Raw genomic sequence first — 23447 nt, 5'->3', positions numbered from 1 at the left:
CCTTTTTACATTTTTACTCTTTTAGTTTTACATTTTGTCAAGGGCTTGTTTACATTTATACTTTTTATAGTACACAACTGAAGGCCAACGTTGTTTTTAAGTAAGATTGTTGAAAAGTATTGCGATAAATTAGTCGATCGATTAATCAATAAATTTGTCATTAAATGAATCGATAAACCGATGAATTTGTCAATGGATTAACCAGCCGATAGATTAATAGATGAACCGATAAATTAGTCGATAGATTAGCCAATAAATTAGCCAATAATCAACCGATAGATTAATCGACTAATCAGCCGATAGATTAATCGACAAATTAGTCGATAGATAAATGGATAAATCAGACGATAGATTAATCGATAAATCAGCCGATAGATTAATCGCTGAAACGATAAATTAGTCGATAGATTAACCGATAAATTAGCCAATAAAGCAGCCGATAGATTAATCGACTAATCAGCCGATAGATTATTTGACAAATTAGTCGATAGATTAATTGACAAATCAGCCGATAGATTAGCCAATAAATTAGTCGATAGTTTAGCCGATAAATTAGTCGATAGTTTAGCCGATAAATTAGTGATTAGATTAGCCAATAAATCAGCCGATAGATTAATCGTCAAATTAGTCGATAGATTAATCAATGAACCAGTAAATTAGTTGATAGATTAGCCAATAAATTAGTCGATAGTTTAGCCAATAAATTAGTCGCTAGATTAGCCAATAAATTAGTCGATAGATTAGCCAATAAATCAGCCGACAGATTAATCGTCAAATTAGTCGATAGATTAATTAATAAATCAGACGATAGATTAAACGATTAATCAGTTGATAGATTAATTGATAAATTAGTCGTTAGATTAATCAATTAACCGATAAATTAGCCGATAGATTAACCGATAAATTAGTCGATAGAGTAAACGATTAATCAGTGGATAGATTAATTGACAAATTAGTCGTTAGATTAATCTATAAACCGATAAATTAGTTGATAGATTAATCGATATAAAAAGTCGTTAGTGGCAGCTCTACAATACACTAGTTTATGATCAGTCAGGACAAAAACTGACTCCAAAAAAGATTTTGGTGGGGGAACCCTAAAAACTGTCAAACCCTGTCCATGTGTGCAACTTAAAGCATGCAGAATCACCAGATGCAAGTCAGAAAGTGTTATCTAGTCCATAGCTGACTAAAGGGGTGTCTTGAGGAGAATTCACATCACGTGATCTCATGGGTCTTTACCTGTACATATGGAATATATAAGGGGGAGGGAAAGTCTCAATTTTGATTTTCAGAACAATTCAATTGAAAAAGCTGCGCTACAGAGGTGGAGAGCTACACCAAACGCTTTAGAATATTAGAGCTAGATGTATTTGGACTTACATTTTCCAGATGGCCAGACAGGTCGGGACGCTACTGCACAACATTCTGCTTTGCAATTTAAAATGTTCAACATTTCCATCCTGCCATTCCTGCTGCAGCAACCTACACAAGACAATTAACACTAAACTCCAGGACATTAAAGAGCCTTCAGAAGCGGGCATGTGTAGCCAGTGCCGCCTATTGATTAGGTTAAAGAATAATCCCCATTACAGAAGACAGAGTTTAACACTTCAGTGAAGGGCTAGAGTAACCCTGACCTGAGAAACATTACAAGTAATGGCATCTGATACACACAAATAATGGGAAACACTCCAGGTCAGAAAGTCTAATGATTACCTTATGGCCAGTTCAGTATTGGTTGGCATGATATGCTGAAATCTTTCCAGGACAAGGGAATGTTGGGATTGAGGGAAACATCCCAAACAGAAGGATATGACCTGCAATGCACACAGCACAAAATACAAGCACACTACCATCTACACTGAGAACACACAGACCCTAGAGAGCCAGACTGCTGAACATGTGCAGGTCTGGAGCGGAGAGGGCTAGTCACCTGGTTGTGGAAGCTGAAGCTGCTCCAGTACTGGGAGGAGCTGAGGGGTAAGGTGAGCCGGGTGGGCACAGTCTCCAGACAGCGGAGGACCAGCCCGGTGAACATCTTCAGCTCACGCACACTCGGCTGCTCGCCCAGCATCTTACAGCTGGAGAAGGACAGGTGGCTGGAGAGAGGGCAAAGGGTCACCACAACTATCAGCACACAGAGAGTGAACACTCTGATGTAGGGACGCACCGATATGAGACAGATAATCGATAATTCTTTATATTTGGAAGCCAATTGGGAGATAATATACACAGATCAGGCATAACAGATTACGACTGGGTCAGAGCATCTCCAAAACTGCAGCTCTTGTGGGGTGTTCCCGGTCTGCAGTGGGCAGTCTCTATCAAAAGTGAAGGACCATTGGAGAACCGGCCACAGGGTCATGGAGGACCAGTGGAGAACCGGCCACAGGGTCATGGAGGACCAGTGGAGAACCGGCCACAGGGTCATGGAGGACCAGTGGAGAACCGGCCACAGGGTCATGGAGGACCAGTGGAGAACCGGCCACAGGGTCATGAAGGACCAGTGGAGAACCGGCCACAGGGTCATGGAGGACCAGTGGAGAACCGGCCACAGGGTCATGAAGGACAAGTGGAGAACCGGCCACAGGGTCATGAAGGACCAGTGGAGAACCGGCCACAGGGTCATGGAGGACCAGTGGAGAACCGGCCACAGGGTCATGAAGGACCAGTGGAGAACCGGCCACAGGGTCATGGAGGACCAGTGGAGAACCGGCCACAGGGTCATGGAGGACCAGTGGAGAACCGGCCACAGGGTCATGAAGGACCAGTGGAGAACCGGCCACAGGGTCATGAAGGACCAGTGGAGAACCGGCCACAGGGTCATGAAGGACCAGTGGAGAACCGGCCACAGGGTCATGGAGGACCAGTGGAGAACCGGCCACAGGGTCATGGAGGACCAGTGGAGAACCGGCAACAGGGTCATGAAGGACCAGTGGAGAACCGGCCACAGGGTCATGAAGGACCAGTGGAGAACCGGCCACAGGGTCATGAAGGACCAGTGGAGAACCGGCCACAGGGTCATGGAGGACCAGTGGAGAACCGGCCACAGGGTCATGGAGGACCAGTGGAGAACCGGCCACAGGGTCATGAAGGACCAGTGGAGAACCGGCCACAGGGTCATGAAGGACCAGTGGAGAACCGGCCACAGGGTAATGAAGGACCAGTGGAGAACCGGCAACAAGGTCATGAAGGACCAGTGGAGAACCGGCCACAGGGTCATGGAGGACCAGTGGAGAACCGGCCACAGGGTCATGGAGGACCAGTGGAGAACCGGCCACAGGGTCATGAAGGACCAGTGGAGAACCGGCAACAGGGTCATGAAGGACCAGTGGAGAACCGGCCACAGGGTCATGGAGGACCAGTGGAGAACCGGCCACAGGGTCATGGAGGACCAGTGGAGAACCGGCCACAGGGTCATGGAGGACCAGTGGAGAACCGGCCACAGGGTCATGGAGGACCAGTGGAGAACCGGCCACAGGGTCATGGAGGACCAGTGGAGAACCGGCCACAGGGTCATGAAGGACCAGTGGAGAACCGGCCACAGGGTCATGAAGGACCAGTGGAGAACCGGCCACAGAGTCATGAAGGACCAGTGGAGAACCGGCCACAGGGTCATGAAGGACCAGTGGAGAACCGGCCACAGGGTCATGGAGGACCAGTGGAGAACCGGCCACAGGGTCATGAAGGACCAGTGGAGAACCGGCCACAGGGTCATGAAGGACCAGTGGAGAACCGGCAACAGGGTCATGAAGGACCAGTGGAGAACCGGCCACAGGGTCATGAAGGACCAGTGGAGAACCGGCAACAGGGTCATGAAGGACCAGTGGAGAACCAGCCACAGGGTCATGGAGGACCAGTGGAGAACCGGCCACAGGGTCATGAAGGACCAGTGGAGAACCGGCCACAGGGTCATGAAGGACCAGTGGAGAACCGGCAACAGGGTCATGAAGGACCAGTGGAGAACCGGCCACAGGGTCATGGAGGACCAGTGGAGAACCGGCCACAGGGTCATGGAGGACCAGTGGAGAACCGGCCACAGGGTCATGAAGGACCAGTGGAGAACCGGCAACAGGGTCATGAAGGACCAGTGGAGAACCGGCCACAGGGTCATGGAGGACCAGTGGAGAACCGGCCACAGGGTCATGAAGGACCAGTGGAGAACCGGCCACAGGGTCATGAAGGACCAGTGGAGAACCGGCAACAGGGTCATGAAGGACCAGTGGAGAACCGGCCACAGGGTCATGAAGGACCAGTGGAGAACCGGCCACAGGGTCATGGAGGACCAGTGGAGAACCGGCCACAGGGTCATGAAGGACCAGTGGAGAACCGGCAACAGGGTCATGGAGGACCAGTGGAGAACCGGCCACAGGGTCATGGAGGACCAGTGGAGAACCGGCCACAGGGTCATGGAGGACCAGTGGAGAACCGGCCACAGGGTCATGAAGGACCAGTGGAGAACCGGCCACAGGGTCATGGAGGACCAGTGGAGAACCGGCCACAGGGTCATGAAGGACCAGTGGAGAACCGGCCACAGGGTCATGGAGGACCAGTGGAGAACCGGCCAGAGGGTCATGAAGGACCAGTGGAGAACCGGCCACAGGGTCATGGAGGACCAGTGGAGAACCGGCCACAGGGTCATGGAGGACCAGTGGAGAACCGGCCACAGGGTCATGGAGGACCAGTGGAGAACCGGCCACAGGGTCATGAAGGACCAGTGGAGAACCGGCCACAGGGTCATGGAGGACCAGTGGAGAACCGGCCACAGGGTCATGAAGGACCAGTGGAGAACCGGCCACAGGGTCATGGAGGACCAGTGGAGAACCGGCCACAGGGTCATGAAGGACCAGTGGAGAACCGGCCACAGGGTCATGAAGGACCAGTGGAGAACCGGCCACAGGGTCATGAAGGACCAGTGGAGAACCGGCCACAGGGTCATGGAGGACCAGTGGAGAACCGGCCACAGGGTCATGGAGGACCAGTGGAGAACCGGCCACAGGGTCATGAAGGACCAGTGGAGAACCGGCCACAGGGTCATGGAGGACCAGTGGAGAACCGGCCACAGGGTCATGAAGGACCAGTGGAGAACCGGCCACAGGGTCATGGAGGACCAGTGGAGAACCGGCCACAGGGTCATGAAGGACCAGTGGAGAACCGGCCACAGGGTCATGAAGGACCAGTGGAGAACCGGCCACAGGGTCATGAAGGACCAGTGGAGAACCGGCCACAGGGTCATGGAGGACCAGTGGAGAACCGGCCACAGGGTCATGAAGGACCAGTGGAGAACCGGCCACAGGGTCATGGAGGACCAGTGGAGAACCGGCCACAGGGTCATGGAGGACCAGTGGAGAACCGGCAACAGGGTCATGAAGGACCAGTGGAGAACCGGCCACAGGGTCATGGAGGACCAGTGGAGAACCGGCCACAGGGTCATGGAGGACCAGTGGAGAACCGGCCACAGGGTCATGGAGGACCAGTGGAGAACCGGCCACAGGGTCATGGGCGGCCGAGGCTCATTGATGCCCGTGGGGAGCGAAGGCTGGCCCGTGTGGGAAACCTTGGGTCCTCCATCATGTGGATGTGACTTTGACATGTCCCACCTACCTCAGCATTGTTGAGACCATGTCCAGCCTTTATTCCCAGTGGCTGTGGCTCTTTCAGCAGATAATGCGCCGCCACAAAGCACAAATGCTTCAGGAATGATTTGAGGAGCACAACAACGAGTTTGAGTCCAAATTCCCCAGATCTCAATCCAATCGAGCATCTGTGCGATGAGCTGAACAAACAAGTCCCCACCTCGCAATTTACAGGACTTAAAGGATCTGCTGATAACATTTTGGTGCCAGATCCCAGAGCACACCCATCTAGAGGAGTCCCTCAGAGACAATATTAGGGAATAATATTAGGCCTGATCTGTGTATATTTGGAAGCTGATATTTATTGTCATATACTGATGTGGCCATCGATACATTATGCCTCCTAGTGTAATGCGGTGGTAATAAACTAGTAATACCCAAGTTAGGTTTAGTAATATATACAGGTCACTTACTCTAACCAGAGTGTGTGAATTAACTCCAGCTTTGTAACAGTTCCCAGAGCTCTCTCAAACGCCTCAATGGCCTCTCTCACACTGCCAAAGGCCGCCTGCCAGAAGCTGTAGGAACGAAGAGTCAGGGTTAGCACAGGACCCGCGAGCAGACAGACAGACGAGCAGATGCTGGAGCAGACAGACAGACGAGCAGATGCTGGAGCAGACAGATAGACAGACAGACAGACGAGCAGATGCTGGAGCAGACAGACAGACGAGCAGATGTTGGAGCAGACAGACAGACAGACGAGCAGATGCTGGAGCAGACAGACAGACAGAGACAGACGAGCAGATGCTGGAGCAGACAGACAGACGAGCAGATGTTGGAGCAGACAGACAGACAGACGAGCAGATGCTGGAGCAGACAGACAGACAGAGACAGACGAGCAGATGGTGGAGCAGACAGACAGACGAGCAGATGCTGGAGCAGACAGACAGAGGGACAGACAGACAGACGGACGCACCAGTGGAGGAGGTGCAGGTAGGGCAGCTGATCCCCCAGATCCACATCCTCTCTGAGCCGCGGCGCTAGCAGCAACTCTTGAGTTTCAACACTGAGAACATGGCTGAAATCACAAACATCAGGCCTTCAAACAAACACACACATGAAGCCACACACCTGTCGGAGAAAAACTGGGAATATTCCCATGGGTTCTCCAGTCACCGCTTTCTAAAGGTCAGTTATCGTGCCCCATTTTCTCTTTCACATCTTCTTACGCTTGAACAGTTTAAAAGCTCTGTTTAAAGTGGCAAGACTTCTGGTGGAAATGATAAACTTTGGGGACAATCCAGCACTGGCTCGGGCGTCAGACATCAGACAGTCCTCGAGTCTAGAAGAGTGTGTTGACCGTCCCAAACCTGCTCATGCTAGCACACATTGCATTGTGTCAGTGAGGACATTACCGTAGCACATCTAGAGGCGTCAGCTGATCTGGTACACATTCACAGAAAGAGCGCATGAACGTGTCAAAGAGCTCTTCCAGAACACTGCATTTCCCCTGCAGACACAAACTCACAGAAATGAGCATCAGGCCAGCCGTGTGTGCTTCTGCACGGCTCAGAGGAGAGAGGGCTCACCTGAGAGAGCAAACACCTGCTGAGCTGGAGGAAGATGCGGGCGCAGCTGGGGCTGTCCGTGTGGGCGCGGGTCCACCGGGCCTGGGCTCTCTCAGCGTGCCCAGAGGACTGCAGCGCCGCACAGCTGAGCTCCAGCAGGGGGCAGTAGAGCGGGCACACCTCCAGCAGACGCTCACACAGAGACACAGCCTCCGCACACCTGCAAGCAGGACACTGCCTCAGTCAAGTAAAGCACAGCACACTTCAGAAGGCCTGGAGGTGGAGCGGAGTTACCTGTCCAGCCGCTGGTAGAGGTGAACGAGGTTGGAGTGGAGGGGGAAACAGGCCTGGATCTGCTCTGAGGAGGACAAGCGCTCGTCCGCACAGCGACACACAGCGTCTGAAACACACAGATCACAGCCTCACACACACTGGAGAGAGAGAGAGAGAGAGAGAGAGAGAGAGAGAGAGAGAGAGAGAGAGAGAGAGAGAGAGAGAGAGAGAGAGAGAGAGAGAGAGAGAGAGAGAGAGAGAGAGAGAGAGAGAGAGAGAGAGAGAGAGAGAGAGAGAGAGAGAGAGAGAGAGAGAGAGAGAGAGAGAGAGAGAGAGAGACACTGGGTCACAGAAGTCACCTGTGAAGAGGCTGATGAGGGCGTCCGCGGGGGTGTGGGTGTCCTGGGCCGCTCTCCAGGGGATGAGGAAGGGGTCGCTGCACACCATCCTGGACGGGCTGGAGTTGGCGGGGTCGTAGAGAGAGGGCGGGAGACGGCAGAACTCCATCAGGTGGATGTAGGACAGCCAGGCCACACAGCGGTCAGCCACGGTCAGATGATCCGCAACGCTGGAGTCCAGCGCACTCTACACACACACACACACACACACACACACACACACACACACACACACACACACACACACACACACACACACACACACACACACACACACACACACACACACACACACACACACACACACACACACACACACACACACACACACACACACACACACACACACACACACACACACACACACACACGGTTAGCAATGGCTGAACTTCAGACCAGGGGCTAATTGCATAAACTTAGCCTAATGGTGCGTTCACACCGGACGCGATTCGCGCGAGTGATTTATATGTTAAGTCAATGCAGAGACGAGATGGCATTCTGCGGCGCGATTCGCGGGAAAAAAAAAGTTAGGGTTAGATAACCCCGGTGAACTCCTCATGAGGTTAGGCTGGCTCACCTTGAGTGTGTGGAGGGCGTTAGGGTTAGGGTTAGATAACCCCGGTGAACTCCTCATGAGGTTAGGCTGGCTCACCTTGAGTGTGTGGAGGGCGTTAGGGTTAGGGTTAGATAACCCTGGTGAACTCCTCATGAGGTTAGGCTGGCTCACCTTGAGTGTGTGGAGGGCGTTAGGGTTAGGGTTAGATAACCCTGGTGAACTCCTCATGAGGTTAGGCTGGCTCACCTTGAGTGTGTGGAGGGCGTTAGGGTTAGGGTTAGATAACCCCGGTGAACTCCTCATGAGGTTAGGCTGGCTCACCTTGAGTGTGTGGAGGGCGTTAGGGTTAGGGTTAGATAACCCTGGTGAACTCCTCATGAGGTTAGGCTGGCTCACCTTGAGTGTGTGGAGGGCGTTGTGCTGCCGGCCGCTGAACACGCTGAGCTGGACCCGGAACAGCAGAGACTCCAGCAGCTGGAAGGAACGCACATCTGGACGCAGGTCATGTGACGAGGCCTCCAGCAGGTGGGAGATCAGGCGGCCGCACACGTAATCCTTGCCCTCGAAGGTGCTCTCCACGCTCATGTACTGAAACACACACACACACACACACACACACACACACACACACACACACACACACACACACACACACACACACACCAGCTCAACACCTGACCACTGTCCAGTCTTCAGTCCCTCAGTGACTCTAAAGTCTCAGTCCTGTGACAGTTTTAATTAGTGCTGGGTGGTATACTGGTTCATACCGAGTACTGGTATTTATTTTTGTTATGATATGAATTTTGATAATACCGGTATATGCCGCTTAACCAACGCTGGGAACGCGCCACTGTTCAGAGAAGAATGGGCAAGAGTAACTGCTTTATTCTTTGTGTTGCTCAGAGACTGTAGTGCTCTTAAATATACTGAAAATATCCCTAGACCTTTTAAATCTTCTTCCACATTTCTCTCTCGTTTTGTCAGTTTGTTGTTATATAGGGTTAGAGTTTTAAAATGCTTAACGTGCCCTCAACTCTTTTCTCTTTCTCCATGGTGATATTTAATATTCATGTGTCTGTAATGAGTGTGTTTTATTGGTTGTTGTCTCCGCACAGCATCATTGTGTGGGGCTTTGTAAACCTGCATTAACTCTAGTGTGGAATTTCTCTATAATATTCACTCATGACAGTAAAACAGGGCATTCTGGTCCATCTCCTGCAGTATTTCCTCTCAATCAGTAGAACATGTGGTTAACACCCGGTCACGCATAGGGGAAAAAATACCGTTATATCAATAATACTGTGATATAAATGTTTGGTCGTACCGCCCAGCACTAGTTTTAATCACATTTAGTCCACCTCGTCATGCTTTTGGTTTGGTCGACTAAATGTCTGGGAATTTTGTATATTATGCATTTATATTGAATATAACTAATGCCGCTGGGCGTGGGTTTATATGTCTGGAGGACAGGAAGTCACTCCTCTCTCTCTCTCTCTCAGGATAAAGCAGTGTTCATCAGCCCTCCCTCAGCGCCCCCTGCTGTCACACAGGGGATCATGGCGGAGTGTGTGTTGAGTCTCACACAGCTGAAGTCAGAGCATTCTGCATTTGCTCCAAGTCGTGAAATGATGCAAACTGTGTGTGTAGCATCTTTGATTAAAATGCAGTGGTTGCCTCTAACTTCAAACGGCTACAGATGTTTTATTCATTTATTTTATTTTATTTGCTTTAAAGCTCCACTGTGTGATATTTTCCCCCATCTAGTGGTGAACTGGTATATGACCATCCAGTGAATATTAGTTTCTGTTCCTCTCAATTCTGATTTCGTTTTAACTCCTACGGTGGCTGATTTAGTCCAAGATTAACATGGCTTCCAGCTCGACCTCGTCCACATTGGACACGGTGCCATCGGGTGTTAAAACGCCAAAGGCCAAGCTTGAATTTACGGGAATGTCCCTCTTTGGCTAATGTACTTTCAAGATGGAGGAGCAACATGGCGACCGGCATTCAAACCCTCACCCGTATGTGTTTACAATGGCTTATTATAAACTTACCAGAATACTTTATTACTGGAAAGAAGTAAATATACATTAATGAGCCCATATCATTTTGAAAGAACTAAGTGTTTTTAGCTAAGAATAAACTAAAAAAGTTACACAGTGTAGCTTTAAAGAAAAAATAATTGGAAGCCGGTATTGGAATTGGCCAAAAAAACAACTCTAATGGCCATGAAAAATCATGATTGGTGCATCACTACCATTTTGATTTCTCTACTAAACGTGGTGGTGTTTTTAAACAAAATCTTTTAATATGTGAATTGTAGTAGTGTTGTGTTTGCGGATGCAGACTCACGGTCCACCAGACGCTGTAGTGTGTGTGTGTGTGTGTGTGTGTGCGGACTCACGGTCCACCAGACGCTGTAGTGTGTGGTGTGTGTGTGTGTGTGTGTGTGTGCAGACTCACGGTCCACCAGACGCTGTAGTGTGTGTGTGTGTGTGTGTGTGTGCAGACTCACGGTCCACCAGACGCTGTAGTGTGTGTGTGTGTGTGTGTGTGTGTGTGTGTGTGTGCAGACTCACGGTCCACCAGACGCTGTAGTGTGTGGTGTGTGTGCGGACTCACGGTCCACCAGACGCTGTAGTGTGTGTGTGTGTGTGTGTGTGTGTGTGTGTGCGGACTCACGGTCCACCAGACGCTGTAGTGTGTGTGTGTGTGTGTGTGTGTGTGTGTGTGTGTGTGTGCGGACTCACGGTCCACCAGACGCTGTAGTGTGTGTGTGTGTGTGTGTGTGTGCGGACTCACGGTCCACCAGACGCTGTAGTGTGTGTGTGTGTGTGTGTGTGTGTGTGTGTGCGGACTCACGGTCCACCAGACGCTGTAGTGTGTGTGTGTGTGTGTGTGTTTGCGGATGCAGACTCACGGTCCACCAGACGCTGTAGTGTGTGTGTGTGTGTGTGTGTGTGCGGACTCACGGTCCACCAGACGCTGTAGTGTGTGGTGTGTGTGTGTGTGTGTGTGTGTGCAGACTCACGGTCCACCAGACGCTGTAGTGTGTGTGTGTGTGTGTGTGTGTGCAGACTCACGGTCCACCAGACGCTGTAGTGTGTGTGTGTGTGTGTGTGTGTGTGTGTGTGCAGACTCACGGTCCACCAGACGCTGTAGTGTGTGTGCGGACTCACGGTCCACCAGACGCTGTAGTGTGTGTGTGTGTGTGTGTGTGTGTGTGTGTGCGGACTCACGGTCCACCAGACGCTGTAGTGTGTGTGTGTGTGTGTGTGTGTGTGTGTGTGTGTGTGTGTGCGGACTCACGGTCCACCAGACGCTGTAGTGTGTGTGTGTGTGTGTGTGTGTGTGTGCGGACTCACGGTCCACCAGACGCTGTAGTGTGTGTGTGTGTGTGTGTGTGTGTGTGTGCGGACTCACGGTCCACCAGACGCTGTAGTGTGTGTGTGTGTGTGTGTGTGTGTGTGTGCGGACTCACGGTCCACCAGACGCTGTAGTGTGTGTGTGTGTGTGTGTGTGTGTGTGTGCGGACTCACGGTCCACCAGACGCTGTAGTGTGTGTGTGTGTGTGTGTGTGCGGACTCACGGTCCACCAGACGCTGTAGTGTGTGTGTGTGTGTGTGTGTGTGTGTGTGCAGACTCACGGTCCACCAGACGCTGTAGTGTGTGTGTGTGTGTGTGTGTGTGTGTGTGTGTGTGCGGACTCACGGTCCACCAGACGCTGTAGTGTGTGTGTGTGTGTGTGTGTGTGTGCGGACTCACGGTCCACCAGACGCTGTAGTGTGTGTGTGTGTGTGTGTGTGTGTGTGTGTGTGCGGACTCACGGTCCACCAGACGCTGTAGTGTGTGTGTGTGTGTGTGTGTGTGTGTGTGTGTGCGGACTCACGGTCCACCAGACGCTGTAGTGTGTGTGTGTGTGTGTGTGTGTGTGCGGACTCACGGTCCACCAGACGCTGTAGTGTGTGTGTGTGTGTGTGTGTGTGTGCGGACTCACGGTCCACCAGACGCTGTAGTGTGTGTGTGTGTGTGTGTGTGTGTGTGTGTGTGTGTGCGGACTCACGGTCCACCAGACGCTGTAGTGTGTGTGTGTGTGTGTGTGAGCGGACTCACGGTCCACCAGACGCTGTAGTGTGTGTGTGTGTGTGTGTGTGTGTGTGTGTGTGTGTGTGTGTGTGCGGACTCACGGTCCACCAGACGCTGTAGTGTGTGTGTGTGTGTGTGTGTGCGGACTCACGGTCCACCAGACGCTGTAGTGTGTGTGTGTGTGTGTGTGTGCGGACTCACGGTCCACCAGACGCTGTAGTGTGTGTGTGTGTGTGTGTGTGTGTGTGTGTGAGCGGACTCACGGTCCACCAGACGCTGTAGTGTGTGTGTGTGTGTGTGTGTGTGTGTGTGTGTGAGCGGACTCACGGTCCACCAGACGCTGTAGTGTGTGTGTGTGTGTGTGTGTGTGTGCGGACTCACGGTCCACCAGACGCTGTAGTGTGTGTGTGTGTGTGTGTGTGTGTGTGTGTGTGTGCGGACTCACGGTCCACCAGACGCTGTAGTGTGTGTGTGTGTGTGTGTGTGTGTGTGTGTGTGCGGACTCACGGTCCACCAGACGCTGTAGTGTGTGGTGTGTGTGTGTGTGTGCGGACTCACGGTCCACCAGACGCTGTAGTGTGTGGTGTGTGTGTGTGTGTGCGGACTCACGGTCCACCAGACGCTGTAGTGTGTGGTGTGCTCCAGGGCCATCTCACACATCTCCTGCAGCTCGTCTCTGCTGGCGCGGCGGGAGAAGAGCGTCAGGTAATGCCCCCACACCTCCGCCTGCTCGCGGTTATCCTCCAGCGCGCGGGACAGTGTGTTCAGCGCCGCGTCCAGGCACTCCGTCAGCGAGCTGCACACACACACACACACACACAGATGCAGCAGACGCTCCACACACACACACACACACACACACACACAGCAGCAGATGTGTTTCTGGCACACACTCACGTGTCCTTCTGGCTGAGGTACTTGAAGGCCAGTTTGATCCACAGCTGGACGTCGGTGGGGCTCTCCAGCACGCTGGTCTCCAGGTTACTGATGTCATCCGTCTCGCTGGCGAAGTAGCGCTTATCCTCCTGCGTCACACACACATCGGCCCACGGCCAGCGCTCCTGCACATCTGCAGAGACGACCAGTGTTACCAGTGCTTCACAGTGTGGGATTACACATTTATACATGGCTAGATCTAGGTTCCAATGTCATAGAATATAACTGAAAACATGATCTACATTTGTGTTTTACATTTTGAAGTAAACTTGAGGAAATTCTAAGGAGATTACGTCAGGCTGTGTAAGTGTTTGAGACATTAAGTATTTTGTCTTTATGCACTTCCTGACTATTTACCATGACAAGTTTAGAGCAATATTGCCTGAGTGATTGGATTAGCATCTGTGCATTTGAATGACACTGTTATGCTGATTGAATTACGGCTGATGAGACAGGAATGTTTGGGGTGTGTCTCTATTTTCCTATGTCTCCTCCCCTGCTCTATAACCCCTCCCCCTGCTGTATAGCCCCTCCCCCTGCTCTATAACCCCTCCCCCTGCTCTATAACCCCTCCCCCTGCTGTATAACCCCTCCCCCTGCTGTATAGCCCCTCCCCTGCTCTATAACCCCTCCCCCTGCTGTATAACTCCTCCCCCTGAAATGTAGATAAATTGCATTATTTTGTACTGTTAAATCAGGCTGTTTTCGGACGCCCTGCAGCACAGAGAGTTCTCATTAAAAGAATAACTTCTGTTTGATCCCGACGTCTCCTGGTCTTCATCTTCTGAGTTTCCTACACTTTAGAAGATAAAAGTTCACAACAGATGGTGCCTTGTGACCCGGATAGAGTTCACAACAACAGCAAATTTTGATTTAGTTTTAGTCATATTTTAGTCGCCTGAATTGTTTTTAGTTTTAGTCTCCTAAAATCTAATGAGTTTAGTTCGATTGTAATACATTAAGCATTTAAGCGTCACATAACCGACTGTCACTGAACTGACATTTGGACACCATTTTGTTTTTGACATTAAAAATACACGAAAGAGCTCAATTCACTTTTTGTTTGTTTTTTAAAAACATCTCTATAGTTTTTATAACTCTGTGTTTCTGTTTTAGTCAGTAGGCCATATCAGGTTAAGCTAAAGCTTCAAATAAGTTTATTTATTTATTTAATTTCAAGTAATGAAGGTTTTTTTAATGGTTTTATTGAACTATTATAACCTGATACTTTATTGAATATGTGTCTAATACTGGTCTTTCCTCCTGAATATGAATTAAATGGGAATTAAATTAAATACAGTTTATTGTGTAACCAAATATGAATATATAATGCGTGACTTTTAATGATAAACAAGCTGGAAATACACCAGGACTCTTATTTTGAAATGCGCCTCTATTGCAGTTGCAGGAGCTCATTCAAGTTCAGGAGATAAATATGCATCATTACAACCGTCTAAAACATATTACTATATAAACATGATAAAGTAAACACTCATTATTCATCAGCATTAGTTCATAGGCATAAATGTGTGTTATTGATTGAGCCGCTCTGGAGCTGGATTGGGTGTGTGTGTGTGTGTGTGTGTGTGTGTGTGTGTTATTGATTGAGCCGCTCTGGAGCTGGATTGGGTGTGTGTGTGTGTGTGTGTTATTGATTGAGCCGCTCTGGAGCTGGATTGGGTGTGTGTGTGTGTGTGTGTGTGTTATTGATTGAGCCGCTCTGGAGCTGGATTGGGTGTGTGTGTGTGTGTGTGTGTGTTATTGATTGAGCCGCTCTGGAGCTGGATTGGGTGTGTGTGTGTGTGTGTGTGTGTTATTGATTGAGCCGCTCTGGAGCTGGATTGGGTGTGTGTGTGTGTGTGTGTGTGTGTGTGTGTGTTATTGATTGAGCCGCTCTGGAGCTGGATTGGGTGTGTGTGTGTGTGTGTGTTATTGATTGAGCCGCTCTGGAGCTGGATTGGGTGTGTGTGTGTGTGTGTGTGTGTTATTGATTGAGCCGCTCTGGAGCTGGATTGGGTGTGTGTGTGTGTGTGTGTGTGTTATTGATTGAGCCGCTCTGGAGCTGGATTGGGTGTGTGTGTGTGTGTGTGTGTGTGTGTGTGAGTGTGAGTGAGTGTGTTATTGATTGAGCCGCTCTGGAGCTGGATTGGGTGTGTGTGTGTGTGTGTGTGTGTGTGTGTGTTATTGATTGAGCCGCTCTGGAGCTGGATTGGGTGTGTGTGTGTGTGTGTGTTATTGATTGAGCCGCTCTGGAGCTGGATTGGGTGTGTGTGTGTGTGTGTGTGTTATTGATTGAGCCGCTCTGGAGCTGGATTGGGGGTGTGTGTGTGTGTGTGTGTGTGTGTGTGTGTGTGTGTTATTGATTGAGCCGCTCTGGAGCTGGATTGGGGGTGTGTAGGGCTGAAACGATTCATCGATTAACTCGATTACAAAAATTCCTCGAGGCAAAAATACTGCCTCGTTAAATTCCTATGACGTGCACTATACGCGCAGGATCTGATTCACACGGACCGCTGTTCAGTGTTCAGGAAGCTCACCATAGCGCGGGATACATTTTGAATTTAGTTTAGATTCTAGATGCCCAGAATCACTATAGTAACTGCATGTTGATTACCGTTCTTGCCACACACACACACACACACACGCGGCGCGCGCAAGCCCCGAAGCCAGATCGCTTCCACTTTCATCCTCATAAAGTTTGTCAAGTAAATGCTTTTAAAGCCTTGCCAGTTTGAACATTGAAGCGATTGTGCACTATTCAAAAACAACAATACGGAAAACTTCTCCGTTCAGTGCTCAGCTTTTTTCTGTGACACGGAGAGTTGAGCCGTGTCGCGTCTTTGACAACGAGCGCGCGCCCTGAAGGCAGACCTCTTTACACGTGAAGATCGCGCGCGGAGAGCAGCGCAGAACTGATAGTAGAAAATCAGTCACACACACACGCATGCACCCTCCTCTCTCTCTCTCTCTCTCTCGCTCTCTCTCTCGCGCCAGGCAGACCAATCGTGGCACTGCATCACATATGCTAAAACTTTTATGTAGCCACGCAACAATAATTTCAGCATTCACTGTATACACCGGGACGTGATGATGTGACGCGATTTTTCGAACGGGTGCTTCACCTAAAATGCACCGCTATGCAAGTGATGCAAGCCAAATGCAGCGCTCTATTGAAAATTCATGCATGTATTTCTGCTGTACCAAACTGCAATGAAGCCTCACCCACACACACAGACACACACGCACACACAGGTTTCTAGGTTACCATAGCAAATAGGCTCACCACATATGATATATTATTTGTTAGTAGCCTAATGGTAAATGCTGCAGGTGTAGAAATCTACATAAAAGATATTTACTTTGATGTCAGGGCTAGATTACAGCATGAAACCTGTTGTGCATATTAATAAATTAAATAGCTTTTCCTCTTCATTTTCGTTATGCATTATTTGTTTTGGTTGTTTAAAAACACGGGAAAAATTGTATCCGATTAATCGATCGATTAAGTGCTAGATTAATCGATTACAAAAAGAATCGATAGCTGCAGCCCTAGGGGTGTGTGAGTGTGTGTGTGTGTGTGTGTGTGTTATTGATTGAGCCGCTCTGGAGCTGGATTGGGGGTGTGTGTGTGTGTGTGTGTGTGTGTGTGTGTTATTGATTGAGCCGCTCTGGAGCTGGATTGGGTGTGTGTGTGTGTTATTGATTGAGCCGCTCTGGAGCTGGATTGGGTGTGTGTGTGTGTGTGTGTGTGTGTTATTGATTGAGCCGCTCTGGAGCTGGATTGGGGGTGTGTGTGTGTGTGTGTGTGTTATTGATTGAGCCGCTCTGGAGCTGGATTGGGGGTGTGTGTGTGTGTGTGTGTGTTATTGATTGAGCCGCTCTGGAGCTGGATTGGGGGTGTGTGAGTGTGTGTGTGTGTGTGTATGTGTGTGTGTGTGTTATTGATTGAGCCGCTCTGGAGCTGGATTGGGGGTGTGTGAGTGTGTGTGTGTGTGTGTGTGTGTGTGTGTGTTATTGATTGAGCCGCTCTGGAGCTGGATTGGGGGTGTGTGAGTGTGTGTGTGTGTGTGTATGTGTGTGTGTTATTGATTGAGCCGCTCTGGAGCTGGATTGGGGGTGTGTGAGTGTGTGTGTGTGTGTGTGTGTGTGTTATTGATTGAGCCGCTCTGGAGCTGGATTGGGGGTGTGTGAGTGTGTGTGTGTGTGTGTGTGTTATTGATTGAGCCGCTCTGGAGCTGGATTGGGGGTGTGTGTGTGTGTGTGTGTGTGTGTTATTGATTGAGCCGCTCTGGAGCTGGATTGGGTGTGTGTGTGTGTGTGTGTGTGTGTGTGTGTTATTGATTGAGCCGCTCTGGAGCTGGATTGGGTGTGTGTGTGTGTGTGTGTTATTGATTGAGCCGCTCTGGAGCTGGATTGGGGGTGTGTGAGTGTGTGTGTGTGTGTGTGTGTGTTATTGATTGAGCCGCTCTGGAGCTGGATTGGGTGTGTGTGTGTGTGTGTGTTATTGATTGAGCCGCTCTGGAGCTGGATTGGGGGTGTGTGAGTGTGTGTGTGTGTGTGTGTGTGTTATTGATTGAGCCGCTCTGGAGCTGGATTGGGTGTGTGTGTGTGTGTGTGTTATTGATTGAGCCGCTCTGGAGCTGGATTGGGGGTGTGTGAGTGTGTGTGTGTGTGTTATTGATTGAGCCGCTCTGGAGCTGGATTGGGGGTGTGTGAGTGTGTGTGTGTGTGTGTGTGTTATTGATTGAGCCGCTCTGGAGCTGGATTGGGGGTGTGTGTGTGTGTGTGTGTGTGTTATTGATTGAGCCGCTCTGGAGCTGGATTGGGTGTGTGTGTGTGTGTGTGTGTGTGTGTGTGTTATTGATTGAGCCGCTCTGGAGCTGGATTGGGTGTGTGTGTGTGTGTGTGTTATTGATTGAGCCGCTCTGGAGCTGGATTGGGTGTGTGTGTGTGTGTGTGTTATTGATTGAGCCGCTCTGGAGCTGGATTGGGTGTGTGTGTGTGTGTGTGTGTGTTATTGATTGAGCCGCTCTGGAGCTGGATTGGGTGTGTGTGTGTGTGTGTGTTATTGATTGAGCCGCTCTGGAGCTGGATTGGGTGTGTGTGTGTGTGTGTGTTATTGATTGAGCCGCTCTGGAGCTGGATTGGGTGTGTGTGTGTGTGTGTGTGTGTGTGTGTGATTGATTGAGCCTCTCTGCAGCTGGATTGGGGGTGTGTGTGTGTGTGTTATTGATTGAGCCGCTCTGGAGCTGGATTGTGTGTGTGTGAGCCTGTAGATTGTGTGTTTTCCAGAGGTTAGATCAGTTCAGATCAAATGTGTTCATCTGAGACTCAGATCATCAGTTCTGACCCATCTCTGCCCTAATCCACCCTCACTAACCTCACTATTCTCCTCTACCTTTATCTGCTGACCAAAGCTGATTTTCCTCATAGTTTGTGTCGTCCAACACTAGTTTTTATTTAGTTATCGTCTCGTTTTCGTCAGTGAAGAAAGGTCGTTGACAAAAAAATTCGTCCATGAAATGAACAGCCCGTGTTACACACTCGCACCAGCCCAGTCACATCAGTCATGTGATCATGTGATCGCGGCTCACCCTGGCGGACGGGAATGGTGACGTCCACGCGGGCGCGATCTTCCTCATCCTCAGCGCCAGTCTTCACCCTCTGAGCTTCAGGCCTCCACTTCCTCTGAGCCTTAAAGGTGGTGAAGGGAGGAACTGCCAGAAACAAAGAGCGGTCAGTCGCATCACACACACACACACACACACACACACACACACACACACACACACACACACACACACACACACACACACACACACACACACACACACACACACACACACACACACACACACACACACACACACACACACACACACACACACACACACACACACACACACACACACACACACACACACACACACACACACACACACACACACACACACACACACACACACACACACACACACACACACACGCGAGCACTCACTGTGTCTCAGCCGCTCGTTGACTTTGCTCACGAGCAGAACGGCCTTCTGGTCCGTGCCCATCCGGTCCTTATTGGCCCCAAACAGCTTCTTGATGTACTTCTCTGTGAAGGGAGCGTTCGTGATCTACAGCTCGCCCAGAGACGTCATGTGACTCAAGGTGAGGCTCTTACCTGTGGCGCTGCTGATGTCATCGGTGCTGCTGGAGTCCGCGCAGCCAATCAGAGGCAGGCAGTAGGACAGGACGTCCTGGAACAGCTGGCTCTCAGTGAGGGTGCAGTTCCTCATGTGCTGCCTGAAACACACAGAGGGCTTCAGACACACACTCACACACACACACACACACACACACACACACACACACACACACACTGGAGCGGGTCGTACCACGCGCAGTCGTCGTCGTTGCAGGTGCCGGTGAGGTCGAAGCGGCAGAAGCACTTCTTGGGCTCGATGGTGTTGCTGTAGGACAGCGAGCGGAGAGAAAGCTTCTCTTTGGTCCGGTAATACGGGCTGAACCTGAGCGAGAGACGGGAATAAACACACACACACTCATGAGGGTCACACACACTCATTTATAACAGTACGGGCACTCGTTTGCCATCGATCTCAACACACCTGTAGGATTTAAAGACCAGTAAAGGGCTGTGGTACGGCCCAAACGGCTCTGGTTTCGCCTCCACCCGGCTCTGATGGACGGCCATCGCATCGAAGTCCACCTGCACCACCTGCACAACACACACTTAAAGGATCAGTCCACTTTTACATAACCTTTTGCTGATAGTTTACTCACCCCCATGTCATCAGAGATGTCCATGTCTTTCTTTCTGCAGTCGAGAAGAAATGAAGGTTTTGGATGAAAACACTCCAGGATGTTTCTCCATATAATGGACTTCAATGGGCTCCAAACGGGTCAGTTTCAGTGCAGCTTTAAACGACACCAGATGATGAATAAGGGTCTGATCTAGACAAACCATCAGTTTCTGAGAGAAACCCAGCAGTATTTATGCTATTATTTTACCTCTTATCAGACGAGCGTGATCATCTCTGAGCTCAGACATAACTTCCGGCGAGTGAGGTCAAAATACGAGCGTGGTCATAGATATATCGATCGTAGATGCCTCATTCTATTGATCCGTGCAGTCGCTAATGAGGCATCTACGTATACATCTATAGAGACAGAGCGTATTTAGGCCACGCCCACACCGGGGGGGAAAACAATCCAACGCTCTCCATTGACTTTGCATTGCGTGAGGCGCCTCATTGTCATTTACGACTTATAACAAAAAACAGAACAATGTCTAAAAGCTGATATGTGACAAGGTGTACAGCAACTAAGCTAAAAAACACAGAAATACGTTTTTATAAGCTGTCGACCCAAAAAACGAGCGTTTAAGAAGATAAAAGTGGACACAGGCAATATGAAGTGACGCTTCAGCTGAAGAATGGGTCAATTTGGGATCCTGACACTCAGTGTGTCTCAATATGTGTATGTGTGCAGTAAACATTTAGTCAGTGTTAAGTCAAATCTCCAAATGTCAGGTTTATATATGATATTTCCTGTCTCTGATCACGTCCCCCTCTAGTGTGTGTAGTTCTCAGTGTAATATGACCCGCGCGCTCTGTCTCAATGGCCTGAATACACTTTTTTGTCCTTAAACGCTCGTTTTTTGGGTCAACAGCTTATAGAAACGTCTGTGTTTTTGCTTCTGGGTGTTGTTTAGCTTGTTTGCTGTACACCTTGTCACATATCAGCTTTTATACATAGTTCAGTTTTTTGTTATAAGTCCGAAATGACAAGGAGGCAGCCTCACACAATGCAAAGTCAATGGAGACGGTTTGACTGTTTTCCCCCCGGTGGGCGTGGCCTTCAGATTATGACGTGTGTCGCTCTGTCTCCATGACCACGCTCGTATTTTGACCTCACTCTCCGGAAGTTATGTCTGAGCTCAGAGATGATCACGCTCGTCTGATAAGAGGTAAAATAATAGCATAAATACTGCTGGGTTTCTCTCAGAAGCTGATGGTTTTCTAGATCAGACCCTTATTCATCATCTGGTGTCGTTTAAAGCTGCACTGAAACTGACCCGTTTGGAGCCCATTGAAGTCCATTATATGGAGAAAAACCCTGGACTGATTTCATCCAAAACCTTCATTTCTTCTCGACTGCAGAAAGAAAGACATGGACATCTCTGATGACATGTGGGTGAGTAAACTATCAGCAAAAGTTAATGTAAAAGTGGACTGATCCTTTAAGCAGAGAAGGAGCTGAGGCTGTACCTTCCCAGCAGGCAGTGGGGTTATTAGCGGGCGCGTCTCCTCCTGCAGGAGCTGGGCGAGGCCGGGGCTGTGTGTGTACCTCTGGCACAGGTCCTCCAGGTTCAGCCCCAGCAGCAGCTCTGGCGAGGCTTTGGCCGGTTTGATGGGCATGGGTGAGGCGGGCGGCTCGGGGTGGCACAGCTTGGGTTTGGTGAAGGAGCCGGACTCTCGGAAGGAGCGGCGGCGGGCGCTGGGCGCGGCAGGAAGCGGCTGCTCCTCCTCCTCCACCTCCTCGCCCAGGGTCAGCTTGTCCTGCGTCAGGTCGTGCAGCGAGGGCTGGGGCAGGGGGTAAAGTGGGCCGGGCGTCTGCGGGGCGGGGGGGCGTGGCTCGGCCTGCCGTAACGCCTGCGCCTCCTTCAGCTTCTGGATCTTCAGGGCGTACTCAGACTCCAGCTGCTGCAGACGCTTCTTCTGGGCGATCAGCTCTGCGTAGTGCACGTCTGAGTGATCCACGCGCCGCACCTTCACCGGCTGCACACACACACACACACACAGAGAGAGAGAGAGAGAGAGAGAGAGAGAGAGTCAGCACCACACACACACACACACAGAGAGAGAGAGAGAGAGAGAGAGAGAGAGTCAGCACCACACACACACACACACAGAGAGAGAGAGAGAGAGAGAGAGTCAGCACCACACACACACACAGAGAGAGAGAGAGAGAGAGAGTCAGCACCACACACACACACACACACACACACACACACACAGGCTCAATGGTTGAGTGAGCGGGCTCTACCGAGTAGATGTGGGCGGTGGAGCTGCGCTTCAGTGTGGCCTGGGCCAGATCTCTCTTCATCTTCACGGACTGCTGCTTCTTCAGGGTCACCCGGTGCTGAACTCGCTGCACCTGCGACACACACACACACACACACATAAAATATCCATATAAACACTTAAAGCGTTGTTTAACCGTTAAGCCTCAATCACCACCATCACAGTAAAAAGCCATTTTTGACAAGATGAGGCAGGCAGATCACAACGAAACGGGCTACACAATCTAAACTAATAAAAAAAAAAAAGGAGGTTGTCTTGCCTTACACCTCTCCGCGAAATGAATATAAATCCGGTCTTCAATCCCTGCGCTATATGCACATTTAACAGAGTTCACGTCAACGAAAGCAACAGATATAGGCATTTGATTCATCAGCTCATTTCATCATCAGAGACGCATTATGAGAACGAGCGACCTGAGCACTGCAAGAGCCTTTAGTCTCATTCGCTTAATGAAGATGCTTGTGTTTTTCAGCATCTCTTAGCTTATCTTCAGCTTCACTTGTGGCCGTTTGCGTGTTGGTTTGCTTTCCTCATTTGCGGATGAGTGTTGCGTATGCCGTCCTCTAAACACTGAGCCGGTCTTCACAGTGGTGGACTCGTGATATCATATATTAATTATTGAATGTCTAAAATATAAAATGAAGGGGAAGCCTAAAAAGGCCTGAAGCCCGGCCCGTGTTTGAGGTATGAGGGGAACCGGTCCCGAAGCCGGCCCTAGGGGCGAGCAGAAGTGGGGCCGTCGGGCTCGGGCAGAAACACAGGCTCTACTGTGAGAAACAGGAAGTGTCTGTGCCCGCTCACCTGCTCCTGCAGCTTCTTCAGCAGGACTCTGTTGGCGCTCACGATCTTCTCTGAGGCCAGAAGCTGCTCTTTGAGTTTCGTCACCTTGCCCTCGGCTGCCTTCAGAGACTCCTTCTTCTTCACTTCCTGTTGCTGGAGCTGCTTCAGCAGAGCCTCGT

At 50.3% G+C, this 23447-nt stretch overlaps 1 protein-coding gene across 1 annotated transcript in view; it reads right to left on the bottom strand.

The window, feature by feature from the left end:
* zfc3h1 (zinc finger C3H1-type containing) overlaps positions 1 to 23447 on the bottom strand; it is a gene marked incomplete at its 5' end in the record, with an annotated part of 66174 nt that overhangs the window by 3132 nt on the left and 39595 nt on the right. The window contains 20 exons of the mRNA XM_079809155.1: positions 1384 to 1485; positions 1720 to 1820; positions 1937 to 2102; positions 6053 to 6157; positions 6556 to 6657; positions 6995 to 7089; positions 7169 to 7367; positions 7442 to 7547; positions 7780 to 8005; positions 8771 to 8962; positions 13070 to 13256; positions 13358 to 13529; positions 18991 to 19113; positions 19395 to 19496; positions 19566 to 19687; positions 19780 to 19911; positions 20011 to 20120; positions 21673 to 22182; positions 22451 to 22561; positions 23290 to 23447. The exon at positions 23290 to 23447 is cut by the window's right edge and continues 17 nt beyond it. Of these exons, the coding sequence (XP_079665281.1) occupies positions 1384 to 1485; positions 1720 to 1820; positions 1937 to 2102; positions 6053 to 6157; positions 6556 to 6657; positions 6995 to 7089; positions 7169 to 7367; positions 7442 to 7547; positions 7780 to 8005; positions 8771 to 8962; positions 13070 to 13256; positions 13358 to 13529; positions 18991 to 19113; positions 19395 to 19496; positions 19566 to 19687; positions 19780 to 19911; positions 20011 to 20120; positions 21673 to 22182; positions 22451 to 22561; positions 23290 to 23447 (3121 nt within the window). The remainder of the gene's footprint in view (positions 1 to 1383; positions 1486 to 1719; positions 1821 to 1936; positions 2103 to 6052; positions 6158 to 6555; positions 6658 to 6994; positions 7090 to 7168; positions 7368 to 7441; positions 7548 to 7779; positions 8006 to 8770; positions 8963 to 13069; positions 13257 to 13357; positions 13530 to 18990; positions 19114 to 19394; positions 19497 to 19565; positions 19688 to 19779; positions 19912 to 20010; positions 20121 to 21672; positions 22183 to 22450; positions 22562 to 23289) is intronic.

The sequence above is a fragment of the Gobio gobio genome (assembly GCF_949357685.1).
Source record: "Gobio gobio genome assembly, chromosome: 25".
Taxonomy (NCBI): Eukaryota; Metazoa; Chordata; class Actinopteri; order Cypriniformes; family Gobionidae; genus Gobio; species Gobio gobio.
This window is presented reverse-complemented; position numbering and strand designations above follow the sequence as displayed.